General features: G+C 41.9%; 1 protein-coding gene and 1 long non-coding RNA gene across 2 annotated transcripts; one reads left to right on the forward strand and one right to left on the reverse strand.

The window, feature by feature from the left end:
* Nucleotides 1-1,409: 1,409 nt before the first annotated feature.
* LOC148896281 (uncharacterized) lies at nucleotides 1,410-4,664 on the reverse strand. The gene is made up of 3 exons (XR_016115254.1): nucleotides 4,393-4,664; nucleotides 2,412-2,665; nucleotides 1,410-1,987 (listed from the first exon to the last, which is right to left on the reverse strand). It is a non-coding gene; the product is annotated as an uncharacterized LOC148896281 (long non-coding RNA).
* A 326-nt stretch (nucleotides 4,665-4,990) lies between these two features.
* On the forward strand, nucleotides 4,991-15,404 carry nsmce2 (NSE2 SUMO ligase component of SMC5/6 complex). The gene is made up of 6 exons (XM_088998276.1): nucleotides 4,991-5,319; nucleotides 7,614-7,744; nucleotides 7,855-8,008; nucleotides 12,537-12,625; nucleotides 14,891-14,997; nucleotides 15,169-15,404. Exons 1-6 carry the CDS (start codon nucleotides 5,199-5,201, stop codon nucleotides 15,257-15,259), a joined length of 693 nt encoding a protein of 230 aa, XP_088854402.1. The 5' UTR covers nucleotides 4,991-5,198; the 3' UTR covers nucleotides 15,260-15,404.
* Nucleotides 15,405-16,160: the final 756 nt, after the last annotated feature.

The following is a 16,160-nucleotide window of genomic DNA, read 5'->3' on the forward strand; positions in this document are numbered from 1 at the left end:
GCTCAGCGCTTGATCGTGGCGTGGAGTCGAGCAAGTCGAGCCGCGATGTCCGTCCGACGTCCGGCGTAAGGCCGGGCGTGAGTCCGAGATGATTCTGCCCCGTGGTTCGCCCCATCTCTCTGTCCCGCGACAGCTCCTTTTATACAATTTGCAAGCGTGTGCTATGCTTCAGGGTGATACGCACATCAAGGAGACCAAGGAATTGAAAGACATGAAAGTGTTGAACAGCGCACTTCAAAATCATACACGCGTGTGACGCAACAGGGCTCCCCTCCTGGATCCGAAGTCGGTGAAAGCGATGAAGGAAAAAGAAATAAAAACAAAAGTCATTCTGCGACATGGTGAGGCCAGGCAAGATGACGGTCACCGGGCGTGGCAGGCGTCGGTGGGGAGGTTGCCGAGGAGGTTTCGTGGTGCCTGAAGTCGTTGTACGGGAGCACGGCAAAGAGTGCTCACGACTGCCAGTTTGAGTCGATCGATGGAAACTTTCCTCGCGGCCGTCGAGTCGATGCCGGAAGGTCTTCTCACCGTGAGTTGTCGGACAATCGATGAGGGATTGTGAGGACGAAGGTGCGTGGGGTTGGCCATGCTGCCGGGCCCGGACAGGCCGGTCATCGGCGACGGTGGCGATGATCGCGCTGCTATGGCGCTCTGCAGGACGCTGAGGAAGCACGCTGACGTCGGCGGCCGTGTCGGCCATGAAGCGTCTTCCCGAAGTCCGATCGTGGACATAAGCGATGTCCGACGATGTCCGATCGTGGACATATACGATGTCCGATCGTGGACATAAGCAATGTCCGACGATGTGCGATCGTGGACATATACGATGCAGCTAGTTGCAGAGTCGCCAGGCGAATTGGACGATGTTGGCCATCAGGGTGCGGCAGGTTTCACGGTGGGGTCGGGGCGCCCACGGGTGGTGGCGGCCCATCGGGAGCTCGGCTCGAGGGGTCTTGCTGTGAAGATGCCGGGTTCACAGGCGGCTGGGAAATCTGGTTCTTTCCATTTGGAGAGTTGATTGGGCTGAGGAGGAGGGAAAAAATCCTCCTGGCTGGCTCGCCAATAAAGAGTTTGATGGTTCTCTTTATTTGTAAGTAGGTTCGTTGTCAGATCTCCCAGGCAGGTGACGCTCAGCGCTTGATCGTGGCGTGGAGTCGAGCAAGTCGAGCCGCGATGTCCGTCCGACGCCCGGCGTAAGGCCGGGCGTAAGGCCGGGCGTGAGTCCGAGATGATTCTGCCCCGTGGTTCGCCCCATCTCTCTGTCCCGCGACAGCTCCTTTTATACAATTTGCAAGCGTGTGCTATGCGTCAGGGTGATACGCACATCAAGGAGACCAAGGAATTGAAAGACATGAAAGTGTTGAACAGCGCACTTCAAAATCATACACGCGTGTGACGCAACAAGCACACCGGCTTCACAGTGCAGAGGTCGCCGGTTCGCGTCCCGGTCCGGCCTCCCTGTGTGGAGTTTGCATGTTCTCCCCGGACCCGCGTGGGTTTTCTCCGGGTACTCCGGTTTCCTCCCACACTCCAAAAACATGCACTGCAGGCAGATTGACCACTCCAAATTGTCCCTAGGTGGAGTGTGAGAGTGACTGTTGTATGTCTTTGTGTGCCCTGCGATTGGCTGGCAACCAATTCAGGGTGTCCCCCGCCTCGTGCCCGAAGACAGCTGAGATAGGCTCCAGCAACCCCCGCGACCCTAATGAGGAATAAACGGTACGGAAAATGAGATGAGAGATTTAATGTATTGTGTATCATATATGATGTTCATTGATATATGAATCATGAGGTTGTGTGCACATTGTGTAGTGAAAATTGGTTGAAGCTTGTTAGTAATAAATTTTGCAGTATATTTCATATTGGCATTTCAGTCTTGGAGAAGTATGCAGCCATGTTGCAGCTCTCCTGTTCAAGGTAGATGCAGCTGTCCGAGCAGGTCTAACATTAAAAGCTTGCACAAGTGAGGCCTGCAAGTGGAATGCAGCTTACAGAAAAGAGGTATGATGATCAGTATGGTTGACATTTCAAATAAATATAAATACAATACCCATGGAAAATTTGAAATATAGATTCTCATCTGTTTCATGTAAATAAACAATAAACAACAAAGACGTCATGCAGTCCTGGAACACAAAGTGACAGTAATGTATCTCCCATTCACTGAACATAGCAATGATTAGTATGGCATTTATTTTACTTCACTTTATAGCAATAACATTATGACATGCACCCCCCCCCCCCCATTTATATACACAAATGTGAATTTATTTATTGTGTATTATGAACTCAAGAGTGGGTGTAAAACTTTTCTCATGTTCTAAAATCATAAATGAATTTGACTAGATATTTCTGCCCTCTTTACTTATTTTAAACTTTGGTTGTGATGGTGTACTTTATGCATAATTCACCTGGTTTGGAGGCTGTTCTTCTTCGTCATCAGCATCCTCAGGGTGTGTACTGGATACTGTCGAGTTAGAAAATTCCAGGAGAATGGATGCGGCATCATTTGTTTCTCGCTATGCCTTAGCAAGGGTCTCCTTGTTGGTTTCTCTGGCTTTCAGTCTCTGGAATCTCTTCTCCTGGGTGAGGAATGGTGTATCCCTGTATCCCATATTAATATGAGGTACATAATCAAGATTACTTGGGTCACTGGATGCAGAACCTGGGGAATAAACAGTTATTATGATTAACACATTCTAACATTAGTCAACATTTCAACTGGTTGCTTACAATATTTGTGATGTATGTTTTGAAATACTCATGCAGAATGATATATATGAAAAAAATGACTTTCAATCACTTATATTTATATGATAAACCAGAAATTCTCTTTTGTTGTGTTTTGGCAAATTGCCAGTATTAAAATGAAAAAAAATATGTAAAACAGGTAATTATGTTTATTTCATTTCAATGGGTTACATGTAGATAATATGCAAACAATGGAATTATAGTTCTGAGAAGATTTCTCTATATGGGCAATACGGTAAGTTTACAAAACATTACATACACCTGATATATATACATCAGTAAACATTTAAGGATAGCAACAGAAAATATAGATCATTATTAAATAAAAAATAACAATTTAACATCACTGTTGGGTTATTTTTTATCGTTCGCCCTTGGTTCATTGCTTCGACGGGTGTAGATGGAGATCGATGGTTAAATCATCAGGGAGCCAGGACTTGAACAGAAAGTTGATTTAATTTGGGAGAGCTGGAGACATTGCGGTGTCGCGGAGGAGGGAGCGCATGGAGAGAGAGAGAGAGAGAGACGATGGGCTGCAGGAGTATTTATGCGGCACATAGCAGTGACGCGACAGGATGTGACGTAATAAAAATGCGACATCGTGTAAAGGAAGGCAGGATATGACATACGAGGAAGTTCAAAATGTAAACAAAGATTACAGAGCGATGTTTAGAGATGTTTGTATGGCGAATTACCCTAACAATCACATTATTTCAAGTAACCAACATATATATATATATATATATATATATATATATATATATATATATATATATATATATATATATATATATATATATATATATATATATATATATATATTTACAGATCCCACCTTTACATATAGGTAGAATCTCATTCTTGAGCTATGATTATTTCCATTGTTATAATTTATTCTTATATAGTATATGAATAATAGCACGAAAGATGAGCACAAATATTGTAATATTTTTTTAAAAATAGAAATGGTATTTCATAAATTTGAAATTTGTGCATCACATTGTCGACATGTTTTAAAACATCAAACATAATGGGTTTTTCTTTATAAATGTTTTCACACAACAAAATTATTTGTCCACAGTGATTAGTGCTTAATTGTTACATAAGGACGTAAGGAACATAGTGATTAAGTTTGACAATTATTTGCATGTAATCACACATTGACACACCGAGTGAGTCCTCTGTCACATGTTACCTGGGCATGATTGTTGTAATCACATTGTCATTGTTTGTTACACAATAGCATACACATATACAAAACCTTTTGTCCCTGACATGCACATGATTACAAAAAAACACGAATATGAAAAAATGATATGTTTGAGTAAAATACCCTGTTAAATCATTTGCAAATAACAGCCAGAAAAAAACCCTGATCGAAAACTGAACAATTCCCATAAATCACCTTATAACGTATAATTTGGTTATTCATTCATATTTCTTTTGGAAACGTTGCCTCAGAATAATTTTATGTTTCCATGGTCAATATTTATTAATGGACTTCACCACTGAAAAGACATTTGAAAGTGTGTACAAATTCGGACTATGTTCATTCGACTTGTCATAATATACCACGCTAAAATCATAAAGATTACTCACATACATAAAGCAATGAATTTTCAAAGTGAAAAAATACCACACCTGAGGTGAAATGTTCGCCACAAACACGAGCTCCACTGTGTTCTGGCGTCCAATTATTCCTGTTGATAGCCACTAGCCACAGTTGTCTTCTTTCTTCTGCAAGCGGTATGCGGTGAAATTTCAAGCCCGATCCTTTTTCAAATCGATTCGCACAACCAACTACAACACATGATATTACCATGTTTGCTATAATAATGCGAGTTTCATTCATGAACAGCGAAAAATAGACGTGAACACTCAGAAAACCTTCTCTCGTATGCTATCGGCTCTTGTGTTTACATCTCTTACTGCCTACCGGAAGTCTCCGCGTACCACGTGACCAAAATAAATGACGCCACACTAGCATTTCCTATTGTTACCAAGTTTGTATTATTAGTGTGAGTGTTTGTGTATTTAAAGTTTCCGACTTATTATTTTTTTTAATTTCCACGCACCCCTCTCCCAATCTGTCTTTGAAAGCCTTGCCAATAAATTCTCGATTCCTCGAATATTTTGACGAAAGCATGTCACCCGGGGAGCGAATTTCCACCGTTGGGGATATGCTTGATGCAATATGAAATTTACTTTGAAAACACCAAGAGCGACCCCGGAAGTAGACTCTCCTGTCCTGAGGTTTTGTGGGATTGTGAGACAGAAACATTTGATTGGATTTTACTTTATTCAGACTTGAAAACAAATGCTCTTCGTTCACGCTTTCTTAAGTTAAACTAATCACATTGCAGCTTTGTTGTGTTCGTGTAGTGTCAACGAACAGCGCTCATCTACAGTTAACGTCCAGTTTTAAGTATATCTCGAAGCGTCGCTTCATGTATCAAAGTCTGAGCGCCGTTCACAGCACTGTATCCAGCCTGATGGCGTGTCAGGCCGATCTCGCCACGGGAATGGATATCGTCACATCCGTGGCCTTGGACCTGATAGAAGACAAGGGTAACAAAACATGCAGTAACTTCATCTGTCCCATCGCTTCCACGTTTAACACTCATTTAAAGTAGCATTTAAAATGTCATTAATCGTTTAATTCACTTGTTTCGAATAGCAATGCATAGGAAAACGAGATCTGTTGGACGACAGTACGTATTTCATAGGATTGAGGTGTTTTTTTTTTGTATTACCTTGGCTTATCCGACAGTCACCAAAAGCTTTATAGAATTTCTACTCGACTAGGGAGCAACCCACCTTTTTCAAGGTGAACGGTGCTACTTGCGTACTGATTAATCACAAGGGTAACCAGTTTTCTACACTTTACGAACTAAGAAATTGGGTCACATTATCCCCAACCATGTTATTAATAATTGGTAATATTCATCTATGAACACCAATCATGTTAATGATTTAATACAGTAAGAAGTAGATCAGATCAACAGCAATATCACACACTGGTTTACATTTTGACATAATTATCTCTACTGCAGAACTCTGAAATTACTGTACCTATCCTTTCCTGGTGAATGTATTAGATTACTTTTTAACAATGGGTCAGTGGGCTACTTGGTGCTACTTTGGTGACCACTGCAGTTGTACTAGCATTGATTTCCATCCATTTATTTTCCAGACCGCTTTATCCTATCCGTCCATTTTCCATACGGCTTTGTCCTTATTAAGGTCGCAGGGGGTGCTGGAGCCTATCCCAGCCGTTTTCGGGACCAGGCAGAGGACCCCCTGAATTGGTTGCCAGCCGATCGCAGGGCACACAGAGACAAACAACCATTCACACCCACATCTAGGGACAATTTAGAGTGTTCAATCAGCCTGCCATGCATGTTTTGGGAATGTGGGAGGGACCCGGAGAAAACCCATGCGGTCCCGTGGAGAACAAACAGACACCACACATGGAGGCCCGGGTGGGACTCAAACGCTCAACCTCTGCACTGTGAAGCTGGTGTGTTGTCAACGCTGGAGACCCTTCATTCTATGTGTCCGACAAAAGCTTACCACAATTGTTCCTTGACTTCAATTTTCAAGGTAGCCATCATTTGTTCATTTCCTATGTTATTAATCAACATCAGAATCATCTAACTGACTTTGCGCATGAGGTGGAGGTATCCTCTGGACATATTTCTGGCCAATAATAGGGCAGATCTAGACAAATACATTCAAACTCATAGTCAATCTAAATTGAGTGAATGTTGATGTGTTTTGGAATGTGGGAGGAAGTCAGGCTACACAGAGAAAATCTACCTAAGCACATCATCCAAAAAGACCAGAAGGGAGATTCAAACCCAGAACTGTTGTTCCAGTGCTCTTTATATATCATATGAATGTTAAATAAGTGGAAGATAGATTAAGATAATTGGGGTAGGCACACACATCACATGAATCACCTGTAGCTAAACCCAGGCGGTTGGTAGTGTTTGTACTTTCTAGTTGGTAGTGTTTGTACAAAGGAACAAAAAAAAAAGCATCTGCCTCGCACACAATCTGTATTTTGGCTCCGTATATTATACTTATAATAATAATAATACATTTCATTTATAAGCGCCTTTCAAAACTCTCAAGGACACTGTTTACCAGAATGTCGCTCTTCAAACGGCATTGACACCTTTCAGTTGTGACAATTCTTAAAATTGTTACCAGATACATTGTAACTGGAAAGGCTATCATTGGATTGGAGTTACCTTTATTCATCTCAAAGTGGAGAAATTCACATTTCATAGCATCACATTTATAAAAGGAAGAGGAAAGGAAAGAAAGAAGTAGAAAAACAAAATACCGTCCACTCTCGCAGCGCCATCTTGAAGTAAAACAAATAAAAAAAATTGGTTGATTTTTCACCTTGGAATTTTTGTCAGCGAATATCTTATAGTTGTCTCGGTGCAACATACGATTCACCATTGCATTATTTATGTGTTTTCCTTCTAATTTCCCCATCAACACGGATCAACATGAAGTTGCAAAATGCATTGAGGTGATGCAAGGTATGTCCTTTCTCGCTCAGGGGCGTTCCTTCAGTGACGTGACGTGAGGACTCGTCACCAACTCAAAAACAAGACTTCCGGAATATTCAGCGCGAGTCTTAAAACGTAAAATATAGCTAGACGCGGTGGAATCTGTAAAATACGCTCAGTAGAAGTCATTCGAAGCGATTTTACAAATTATGAACACAACTTGTCCAGAGACATCGGTTATCCTTTAAGGGCAACCATAACTCAATTTTGTAGTAGAACAAGTTGTATAATTATGATTAAAACGATCTCAAGAGTATATTGGTGTTGTGTGTGCAGATGGAGAAGAGAACTCTGACATCAGTGAGATGGAAGCCTTGATGTTGGAATGTGCCAAGCTGGACCAAGAAATTGAGTGCCTTGTTGATTCTGTGCAACAAGCTACAGCAGGGGTTTCAACGCACATTCTAGTCAGTTAAATGAAACAGATGGTCGAGAAAGTTTGAATAATGAACCTTTGCTTGAGTAAAACTGTCATACTGATTGTGGTTTTGGATGAAGTTACACATTATTTCTGTAGGTGACTGCACAGCAACTGGATGCATTGTTTACGATCTCCTCCAGAGTGAAGGAGAACTTTGCAGGAAAAATTGCTCAACTCTCTGAGGCCGATCTGCAGACTCACCAGAAAATAGCTGCATTTAAGGAACGCATCAACTGCTCTCGCAAAGAAGGTACAAAAATGCACGGTAAATTAAAAAGGTGGTTGCTTAGTGCTTGAGGCTAATTAAACACAAAATAACACCCTTCTTTTATTTGTGTACAAATATTTGCCTCCAACTCTTTACCTTTTAATGTTACATGCCGTTGTTTTTATTACCCCTCTAGTAAAGCATATTTATTTAAAGGACAACTGACGTCTCCGGACAAGTTGTGTCCATAATTTGTAAAATGGCTTCAAATGACTTCTACTGAGCGTATTTTACAAAGATTCCACTGCATATAGCTATATTTTACGTTGTAAAACTTGCGCTAAATATTCAGGAAGTCTTGTTTTTGAGTTGGTGACGAGTCCGTACGTGACGTCACTGAAGGAACGCCCCTGACCCAAAAAAAAAGACACATTGTAGCAGTCCTTCCATTACGTCAATGTATTTTGCTGTACTTGTTTGGTCTGAAAACCTTGTGTTGCCAGAAGAGGGCGACCAAGCTCAATAGCTTCTTCTTCTTTTCCTTTCGGCTTTTCCCCTCAGGGGTCGCCACAGCGAATCAATGTCCTCCATCTATCCCGGTTTTGTGCATCCTCTTACCTCACACCTGCTACCTTCATGTCCTCTCTGACCACATCCATAAACCTCCTCTTCGGTCTTCCTCTCGGTCTCCTGCCTGGCAATTCAAGGCTCAGCATCCTTTTCCCGATATAGTCACTCTCTCTCCTCAGGACATGTCCAAACCATCTCAGTCTGGCCTCTCTGACTTTCTCTCCAACGCCTCTAATATGAGTTGTCCCTCTAATGTACTCATTCCTGATCCTATCCAACCTGGTCACTCCCAAAGAAAACCTCAACATCTTCAGCTCTGCTTCCTCCCGCTCTGCTTCCTGTCTTTTCTTCAGTGGCACTGTCTCCAGTCCAAACATCATGGCTGGTCTGACCACTGTTTTGTATACTTTTCCTTTCATCCTAGCAGAAACTCTTCTATCGCACATCACACCTGACATTTTTCTCCAGCTGCTCCAGCCTGCCTGGACACGCTTCTTCACCTCTTTTCCACACTCTCCATTGTCTGGACAGTTGACCCCAAGTACTTAAAATCCTCCACCTTCTTTTTCTCTTCTCCCTGTAGCATCACTCTTGCACTTGGATCCCTCTTATTCACACACATATATTCCGTCTTGCTGCGACTGATCTTCATTCCTCTCCTTTCCAGGGCATATCTCCACATCTCTAGTTTTTCCGCCACCTGTTCCCTGTTCTCGCTACAGATCACAATGTCATCTGCAAACATCATGGTCCAAGGAGATTCTTGTCTAACATCGTCTGTCAGCCTGTCCATCACCATAGCAAACAAGAAGGGTCTCAGAGCTGACCCCTGGTAGAGTCCCACCTCCACCTTGAATTCCTCAGTTATACCGACAGCGCACCTCACGACTGTCTTACAGTCATGATACATGTCTTGCACCGCTCTGACATACTTTTCCGTCACTCCAGACTTCCTCATGCAATGCCACAGCTCTTCTCTGGGCACCCTGTCATACGCTTTCTCCAGATCTACAAAGACACAATGCAATTCCTTCTGACCTTCTCTGTACTTCTCTATCAGCATTCTTAAAGCAAACACTGCATCTGTCGTACTCTTTTTGGCATGAAGCCATACTGCTGCTCACAAATGTTCACTTCTTCTCTTTGTCTAGCTTCAACTACGCTTTCCCAGAGTTTCATTGTATGGCTCATCAACTTTATTCCTCTGTAGTTAGTACAACTCTGCACATCTCCTTTGTTCTTAAAAATGGGCACTTCGTCTCCATTCTTCAGGCATCTGTTCACCATCTAAGATCTTGTTGAATAACCCAGTCAGGAACACCACCGCCACCTCTCCAAGACACTTCCATACCTCGATTGGTAAATCATCAGGCCCGAGTGCCTTTCCCCCCTTCATCCTCTTCAGCGCCCTCCTCACTTCATCCTTGCTAATGTTTGCTACGTCTTGGTCCACAACAGTCACGTCTTCTACACTTTGTTCCTTCTCATTTTCCTCATTAATCAATTCTTCAAAGTACTCTTTCCAACTTGCCATCATTGCCATTTCTATCCTTAATCACCTGAACCTGCTGCAGGTCCTTACCATCTTTGTCTCTCTGTCTCGCCAGCCTGTAAAGATCAGTCTCACCTTCCTTGCTGTCTAGCCGAGCATACAAGTCATCATAGGCCTCTTGTTTGGCCTTTGCCACCTTTACTTTAACCGTGCAGTGCATCTCCTGGTACTGCTGTCTACTCTCGTCCGTCCTCTCAGTGTCCCACGTCTTCTTTGCTAACCTCTTTCTCTGTATACACTCCTGCACCTCCCCATTCCACCACCAAGTCTCCTCTCGAGGACTTGCATACTGCAAGAATCCAAACTAGGGCGCGGAAAATCCTACTGGACCCTCCGCACCCTGCCCACCACCTTTTCCAGCTACTCCCCTCAGGCAGGCGCTACCGATCCATGCGCACCAAATCCAGCAGACATTTAAACAGCTTCTTCCCCCAAGCCATTAACTCTTTGAACTCTTTCAACAGTAGCCAAAATGGAACTGTATAGTGCCACTTAGCAGTTTTTTTTTTTTTTACAACGATACTAGTGCAGCGTGTTCTACCGGAAACAAATTCCTTGTGTGTTCTACATACTTGGCAATAAAGATGATTCTGATTCTGATTCTGATTATCTACCTTTCTTCCATTCGATACACCAAGTACTTTCTGACCTGTGTCTCTGATTATGTTCGCTGTAGTGTGCCAGTCATCTGGAAGGACCTCTTCCTAAATGTCATGCAACACTCTTCCTTTTTCAACTTCCACCATTTTGTCCTCACTTCAGCCTTTGGTTTCTTCATCTTCCTCACTGCCAGCGTCATCCTACACACCACCAACCTATGCTGTCTGGCTACACTCTCACCAACCACTACTTTGCAGTCACTGATTTCCTTTAGATAGCGCCGTTGACACAAAATGTAGTCTACCTGTGTACTTCTGCCTCCACTCTTGTAGGTCACCCTATGTTCCTGTCTCTTCTGAAAGAAAGTATTCACAATAGCCATTTGCATTCTCTTAGCAAAGTCAACCACCATCTGTCCTTCAGCGTTCCTCATCTGGAGTCCAAACCTGCCCATCACCTCCTCATCATCTTTGATTCCTGCGCCAACATGTCCATTGAAGTCTCCACCAATTACAACCCTCTCACTTCTCTGGATGTTCTGTATGACTTCATCAAAGTCCAACCAAAATTTCTCCTTCTCCGCCAGCTCACATCCTACTTGTGGAGCATACCCACAAACAACATTGAACATCACGCCTTCAATTTCTAGCTTCAGACTCATCATTCTATCTGATACTCTTTTTACTTCTAAGACATTCCTAACAAACTCCTCTTTTAAGATAACCCCAACTCCATTTCTCTTTCTGTCTTCACCATGATAGAACAACTTAAACCCTGACCCTAAGCTTCTAGCCTTGCTCCCTTTCCACCTGGTCTCCTGGACACACAGTATGTCTACCTTCCTTCTCTGCATCATGTCAACCAGCTCTCGACATTTACCTGTCATTGTTCCTACATTCAAAGTTCCTACTCTTAGTCCTATATTCTTGGCGTTCCATTTCTCTCTTTTCCTGCGGGCACACCTCCCTCCTTTCCTTCTTCGACCAACAGTAGTCCATTTTCCACTGGCACCCTGAAGGTCAACAATACCAATGGCGGCCGTTGTTAACCCGGGCCTCAACCGATCCGGTATGGGATTCATAGGTTTGATTCGCATATTTGTTTTGGCAAAAAAAAATTACGTCGGATGCCCTTCCTGACACAACTCTCTGTATTTATCCGGGCTTGGGACCGGCACAATAAGACACTGGCTTGTGCCCCCTTGTGGCTACATTCCAAGCTCAATATAAGGAATTTATTTATCAGCTTGTGGAAACGCAATACACTGTCATGTCTACAAGAGGTCGCCATTTTCTGTCTCTTTTTTGGTGATCCATTTCCCCCCAATGATGCCTCAAAATGGCACTGAATAAATTCTTTAATCGATTGCAAACATGGATGCTTTCCTCTTCAGAACTATTTGAAATCATATTCATAACTGGATGTGTAACAAGAAAGCATATTCTCCGAATTTGAAGCCATTGTTTTGATTCTCCAGCAATGCAAGACGTCTTGGCGTGACGTCACAAATTGGGGGCGGGACTTTCTGAAAATGCCCAATTCGCAGCTCAATTTTTTTGCAGATTATGGACACTTTAAGTCATTTTTACTCGGAATTGTATTGTGCATTTCTATTCTCCACAACAACACAGACCATATCTCCACACATTTCAATTTATTGTAACGAGACAATACACTTTTCTAAATTAAAAAAAAATAATCGACACGGTTGAGATTACCATTTTGACTTGTCCTTCCAAAGCGTTCTGGACATATGCTTTTCATTTGCTACCAAGGTTGCCTTTTTCCCGTAATTGCACGACAAAAGTAAATAGTTAAAGAAATTGCGTGCGGTTTTCCTGTTTCCAGCCAACCAAGAATCAAGGAACATCCAAGAGCTTGACGAAGACATTGCTGTGACGCAGACTCAAGTGAACTTCACCTGCCCTCTCACGCAGGTACCCTTCTTTCTCAAACTGACTAGACAACACTCATATATAGTGATACCGCGGCTTTCGAATGCGTAAACTAACAAACTTCGCCCTACGAACGGTAAATTTGCGAGAATATAATCTTGGCATACGAACATTTTTTTGGGAAACACACGGAGCGCCACGATGAGTGATGTGTTGTTTGCAAGCCGGTTCTTGGAGCTCCAAACAAGGAGCTAAAAATGGCAGCTGACTTTTTTGTCCTCTTTTCCCAGTCTTCGGTTAAAGCCGCACGTGATTGGTCAAAATCCGTGGTACAGGGGGGAGGGTACATGCGCAGCAGGACACACGCAGCAGTGAGCGGGGGGAGGGATTACAGAAACAAACACACATGAAAGGGAGACGACAGCGCTTGAAACAGAAAACAAAAGTGAAAAAAAACAACAGTGAAATGGTGAGAAATGGTTAGAAAACAGACTATATTGATAGTTCAAAGGCAGGGTGTAGACTGCAAGGTTAAATCAATCAATCCATCAATCAGGCTCCACAAATAACCCGCACAAGCCATCTTTACAATTTGGAGAGAACATACAAGCAAGGGAACCAACGATTAATAAAGTTTCTAGTATGTCTGCCTGCATCTGTTGCTGTTGCAACATCACACCTTCTAAGATGTACACCCCAAAGCTCCTTGAGACACTTCATGCTAAAAGATCAAGCCATCAACGACCATCACAAAGGTAAATAACATGACTTTATTAGACTGTACAGTTTATTTCTTTAATTACAATAGCATCGCACATTTATTATCCATAAAATAAGGTATATTGTCTGTACTTGTATTGCTTATTTAGTTGAAAATTATGTTTTATTGGAACCTGGGAACGCATTACTTTCATTGTAATGGTTTCCTTTTGGAAATTAATGTTTGCAATACATACATTTCACCTTACACGCACTTTCTGGCAACCAATTAAGTTCGTAAGCCAAGGTATCACTGTACTATCAAATATAGTTTTCTACGAATAATATAAGTACCTCATGAAAAGTTGAACGGTACCATAATTAACAATTATAAACATAACTTGACGCACATCCATGTAAAACTTCTTTGCTGATATTAAAACAGAATCAAGCACGATGTTGATGCTTAGTTAAATGCTTGTTACATCATGTTTTGGGGGTCGATCATTTCATATTGCCCCCTCATCTTGCTCAATAAAAGAAAGCCAAATACAGTGATACCTCGCCTTACGAACGCCTCAGCTAATGAAGTTTTCTCCTTACGAACATTAAATTTGCGAGAATATAATCTTGGCATACAAACTAGTTTTCAGGAAACACACAGAGCGCCACAATAGCTGGCGGATTAGTTTTCGGCGGAAAAACACCAAACCACACGGCCGAACAGCGCCACCGTGGCTGCCGGACTACTTTTCCACATCTACTTTCTTTGAGTGCGCTCAGTGCAGACATGATTTGTTATGGAGTGGATACTTTTGCTTTTTTGGGACCGAAAAAGACCCCACCACAGGCTAGTGTTCAGCCGAAGAGGACACAAGAGAAAATTACGGTCGAGCGGAAGGAGATCATCGAAAAACACAAACGATTTGTGCGTTTGTGTGACTTAGCGTCCCAGTACCAGTATGCTAATTCGACCATTGCTACGTGTGGCTAAGGGTGTTTCTGTGTTGTCTAAGCAATGGTCTCAGGCCATAGAAGAGGTTGAAAAACTTCTGTTGATTTGGATTAACGAAAAGCAGCTAAAAGGGGACAGTGTGTGAGGGTATTATCGCCGAGAAAGCACGGCAACTTCACTCGGATATCACTCGGGCAACTACATCAACGACCATCACAAAGGTAAATAAAATGACTTTATTATACAGTGCAGTTTATTTCTTTAATTACAATACAATAGCACATTTATTATATGTAAAATAGGTATATTTTGTGTATTTTAAGGCTTATTTAGTAGAAAATTATGTTTTATGGGGACCTGGAAACGGATTATTCTCATTTTAATGGTTTCCTATGGGAAATTAATGTTTGGAAGACACATTTTTTGAGATATCACTGTACTTGGAACAGTTCGTAATGAAGCGACAGTGAATGAAGTGTCATTGTGATTGTGCAGGTCTCAAGTGTCCTTGAGAGTTTTGAAAGGCGCTTATAAATGGCATTTATTATTATTATTATTATTATTATTATTATTATTATTATTATTATTATTATTATTATTATCAAACAATACTGGCGTCATTCTGTGTTGTGCTGTGTTTGCATCTAATCCAGGAAGACATGGTCAATCCAGTAAGGAATAAGAAGTGTAACCATCACTATGACGAAAAACCCATCAGAATCCTCATTGCAACAAGACAGAATCAAAACAAGAAGTGCCGGTAAAAGGGTCTTTCTTTTGAAAATTCATTGGTCATTTTGAAAGAAAATATTTTGTGGTGTCGTGCCATGGTCACTCCACGTGGCTTACAGTTCATAGTCATTTCTTCGCAGTTTGAGAGACCCTGTATTCACTGATGTACTGCTTAACGACCTTTGTTTGTGCCCTTCAGCTGCCCTGTGGTGGGTTGTGGAAACAAAGATGTGAAAGAGTCAGACCTGGTTCCCGACCATACCCTGAAGAGAAAGAGCAAACACACATAGAACTCCATGCTTTAATTATTATTGTTTTCCAAATTATTTGAGTAATTGACATTGTTTTCCATTAAAATGAACCGATGTTGTTGAGAAATAGTTATTTGTTATGGGGTTTGTATTTCTGCAATACCTTTCAGTCTTATTGATTTGGACTATAAGAATATTTTTTGTATATACAAATATTTGCATTCATCAAAGGAGCCTTAAAGGATAACCGACGCCTTCGGACAAGTTGTGTCCATAATTTGTAAAATCACTTCAAATGACTTATACTGAGCGTATTTTACATAGATTCCACGGCATGAGGCTATATTTTACGTTTTAAGACTCGCGCTGAATATTCAGAAAGTCTTGTTTTTGAGTTGGTGACGATGTCTTATACCTCCCGTATCAATTCAAGCCGTCAGTACTCCAATGTAGCGTCCCAGAAAATGCACTAGATGACGCCCAAGCTCCATTGGAAATGGGCTGATTTGTCTGCTGGGAATTTGTGTCAACTGGTATCAAATAGTAGTCTTGGTGCAACACACAACGATTCACCATCGCGTTATTTATGTGTTTTCCTTCTAATTTCGCCATCAGCCCGAAGTTTTCAGACCAAACAAAGTACCCAAAATGCATTGTGTGTCGCTTTCTCGTGAGGGGCGTTCCAGACGTGACATCACGTCAGGCATCGTCATCAACTCGAAAATAAGACTTCCTGAATATTCAGCGCGAGTCTTAAAACGTAGAATATAGCTATATGCTGTGGAATCTTTGTAAAATACGCTGAGTAGAAGTCATTTGAAGTGATTTTACAAATTATGGACGCAACTTGTCTGGAGGTGTCGATTGTCCTTCAAAGAAAATTATTGACTTCAAATGTTGCCATTTGATCTGATTTGAAGTCATTTGAAGTGATTTTACA

The sequence above is a fragment of the Hippocampus bargibanti genome, linkage group LG06 (assembly GCF_051943395.1).
Source record: "Hippocampus bargibanti isolate YZ-2025 linkage group LG06, ASM5194339v1, whole genome shotgun sequence".
NCBI classification, from domain to species: Eukaryota; Metazoa; Chordata; class Actinopteri; order Syngnathiformes; family Syngnathidae; genus Hippocampus; species Hippocampus bargibanti.